Source organism: Rana temporaria, chromosome 2 (genome assembly GCF_905171775.1).
Source record: "Rana temporaria chromosome 2, aRanTem1.1, whole genome shotgun sequence".
Lineage (NCBI taxonomy): Eukaryota > Metazoa > Chordata > Amphibia > Anura > Ranidae > Rana > Rana temporaria.
In genome coordinates, this window is record NC_053490.1 from 13,351,348 (window position 1) to 13,354,520 (window position 3,173).

At 43.7% G+C, this 3,173-nt stretch overlaps 1 protein-coding gene across 1 annotated transcript; it reads left to right on the plus strand.

Annotated features, from left to right (window-relative positions):
* Nucleotides 1-1,736: 1,736 nt before the first annotated feature.
* Nucleotides 1,737-2,911, plus strand: LOC120928160 (putative gustatory receptor clone PTE03). The gene has a single exon (XM_040339271.1). It carries the CDS (start codon nt 1,961-1,963, stop codon nt 2,909-2,911), a length of 951 nt encoding a protein of 316 aa, XP_040195205.1. The 5' UTR covers nt 1,737-1,960.
* Nucleotides 2,912-3,173: the final 262 nt, after the last annotated feature.

Here is a 3,173-nt window from a genome sequence, read left to right on the forward strand (position 1 = left end):
CCCATCTGTGGACGTCATTTTTTTTTTTTTTGTGGACGTCATTTGACTATGGGCGGGTAGGGAAGTGGTTAATGCCAACATTTCTGGCCAGGGAATGCAAAAGTTTGAGCACAACTGTATATTATTTTGGGTCAGATTCTTGTAGGAGCGCGTAATTTTGTGCAGGAGTAACGTATCTGATTTACGTTACGCCTTCGCAACTTAGACGGGCAAGTGCTGTATTCTCAAAGCACTTGCTCCGTAAGTTGTGGCGGCGTAGCGTAAATCAGATGGCGTAAGCCCGCCTAATTCAAATGTGGGACAGGGGGGCGTGTTTTATCTTAATGTACTGTGACCCGACGTGATTGATGTTTTTCACGAACTGCGCATGCGCCGTCCGTGGAAATCTTCCAGTGTGCATTGCTCCTAATACGCCGCAAGGACGTATTGGTTTTGACGTGGACGTAAATTACGTCCAGCCCCATTCACGGCCATACTTAACATTGTTACGCCGCACTCAAGCCACCATATAGCAGGGGTAACTATAAGCCGGGAAAAGCCTAACGTAAATGGCGGTAAATGTACTGCGTCGGCCTTGCGTACGTTCGTGAATTCGCGTATCTAGCTGATTTACATATTTCAACGCGTAAATCAGTGTACACGCCCCTAGCGTCCAGCGTAAATATGCAGTTACGATCCGACGGCGTAAGAGACTTACGCCTGTCGGATCTAATAGATATCTATGCGTAACTGATTCTAAGAATCAGGCGCATAGATACGACTGGCCGGACTCAGAGATACGACGGCGTATCTGATGATACGCCATCGTATCTCCACTGAGAATCTGGCCCTTTATGTTTAAGCCTGCGCTTATCTCCTAAAATAAAATTGATCTAAAACAATCATAGTTTCCTCCTAAACATTAAAAACTGGGGGCCAGATTCATGTAGAATTACGGCGGCGTAACGTATCCCGTTTACGTTACTCCGCCACAAGTTTTCAGCGTAAGTTCTTGAGTCACAAAGCACTGTAAACTTGCGGCGGCGTAGCGTAAAGCCGTCCGGCGCAAGCCCGTCTAATTCAAATGGGGCGTGTACCATTTAAATTAGGCGCGTTCCCGCGCCGAACGTACTGCGCATGCTCCGTTTTGAAATTTCCCGCCAAGCTTTGTGCAAAATGACGTCACCCGACGTAATGTTTTGAACGGCGACGTGCGTTACGTACTTACGTATTCCCGGATGACTTACGCAAAAAAAAAAAAATTGAAATTCGACGCGGGAACGACGGCCATACTTTAACATGGGCTGTCTAATTTTACACCACCTAAATAGCAATCGCAACTTTACGACGGGAAAAGCCGACTAGCGACGATGTAAAAAAATGCGACGAACGCGCGTACCTTCGTGGATCGCCGTAAACAGCTAATTAGCATACCAGACGCGGGAAAACGACTCAAACTCCACCCAGCGCGCGCCGAAGTATTGCATCCTAAGATTCGAAGGCGTACGAAGCCGTACGCCTGACGGATCTTAGCCAAATGCCGTTGTATCTTTGTTTGTGAATTACAAATAAAGATACGACGCGGCAAATTTGAAAGTACGCCGGAATATCAGCAGATACTCCGGCGTACTTTTTCTGTGAATCTGGCCCTGGAATTGTAATATAATGTTCTATTTTGTAGAAATGTCCATAGTATCTCAGTGGATTTGGAAATAACACATCTAATTACTACAAATGAGCCCATGAACAGCTGTAACAATTTACATCCCCTGAGAGGCTTTGTAGCCTTTTTACACGTCCTATCTCTTGGGATTTACCTTTTCTGCCTCCAATGCAGAAGCTATCCTGTTAAATGTGGCTATAAAAACACAACAGCCCTTCTTTAGTCTGCAATTAAGATATATGGCCAATTCATGTCTCTGCTAGACCAGATCCTTTTAAAAGAATATTGCTTTTAGAAATAAGCACAGTTATCTCAAAGATGGAAAATATATCTGCCGGTAATTTTGTTCTGTTAGGTCTCAGAGAGATGGAAAATCTAAAATACGTATATTCTGGGATTTCTCTTGGACTTTACTTTATGATTATGATTATAAGTTCAATGATTGTCTACATAACCCTGGAAGAGAAAACCCTACATGAGCCCATGTACATCTTCATATGTAACTTGATCCTCAATGTTATGGTTGGAGGCTCGTCTTTTCTTCCCAAGTTGGCCATTGACTTGTTGTCTGGTTGCTCGACCACCTCATTTTTAGGATGTCTCACACAGGCATTTTGCATCCAAAGCTTTGCATCCGTTGAAGTGTTTACTTTCACTATCATGGCATACGACCGATATTTGGCTGTCAGTCACCCCTTGAGATACCACAATTTGATGACCAATCGAAGGGCATTAATGTCCACATTAGTAATTTGGCTTGTGGCCTTCATGAGTAGAATTGTAGGGTTTGTATTAGTTGTGCGAATAACCCTGTGTGGGAAAACCATCAACAACGTCTACTGTGAGATCATGTCTCTTCTTCGCTTGGCTTGTGGAAGCACTCTGGCCAATGATATCTATGGGACTACATATACATTACTCATGGTCATTATCTCTTTATCAGTTGTGATATATTGCTACATAAGGACCTTTCTCATCTGTTTCAAGATCTCAACAGGTGCAAATCAGAAAGCCATCCACACTCTGGTCACTCACATAATGGCGTTGTCCACCTTTATGGCGGCTACCTTGTTTGTTGCCTTCAGGTACAGGGTAAATGGTGGTTCTCTATCCACTACCACACATGTGGTGATACCTGTAACTGGTTTGACTGTCTCTGTCACTCTAAACCCGCTGATATATGGGATAAGGACTGAGGTCCTAAGAATAAAAATCCTTCATAGGCTTCAAAAAATTAATAACTTCATGCACTTGGAAAATTCTAAATGACTATTGTTCCATTTCTAAATCAAGTGCAAATCACGTGTAATTCTTAATCATATCAATTTTAATGTAACTTAAAGGGGAGTTCCAGGCGTTTTTAATGTTTATTAAAAGTCAGCAGCTACAAAAAGTGTAGCTGCTGGCTTTTAATAAACATGCACTCACCTGCTCCACGGTCCAGCGACGCGCCGGCCGGAGCTCCGCTCCTCTCCCCCCCTCTCCGGCTGGCGTCCTCATTGGGTCCTATAACCCTTCACATTATCATCAG

What these genes read in the sequence shown, in the direction of transcription:
- LOC120928160 (XM_040339271.1), top strand. Translation starts at nt 1,961, where the DNA reads ATGGAAAATATATCTGCCGGTAATTTTGTTCTGTTAGGTCTCAGAGAG.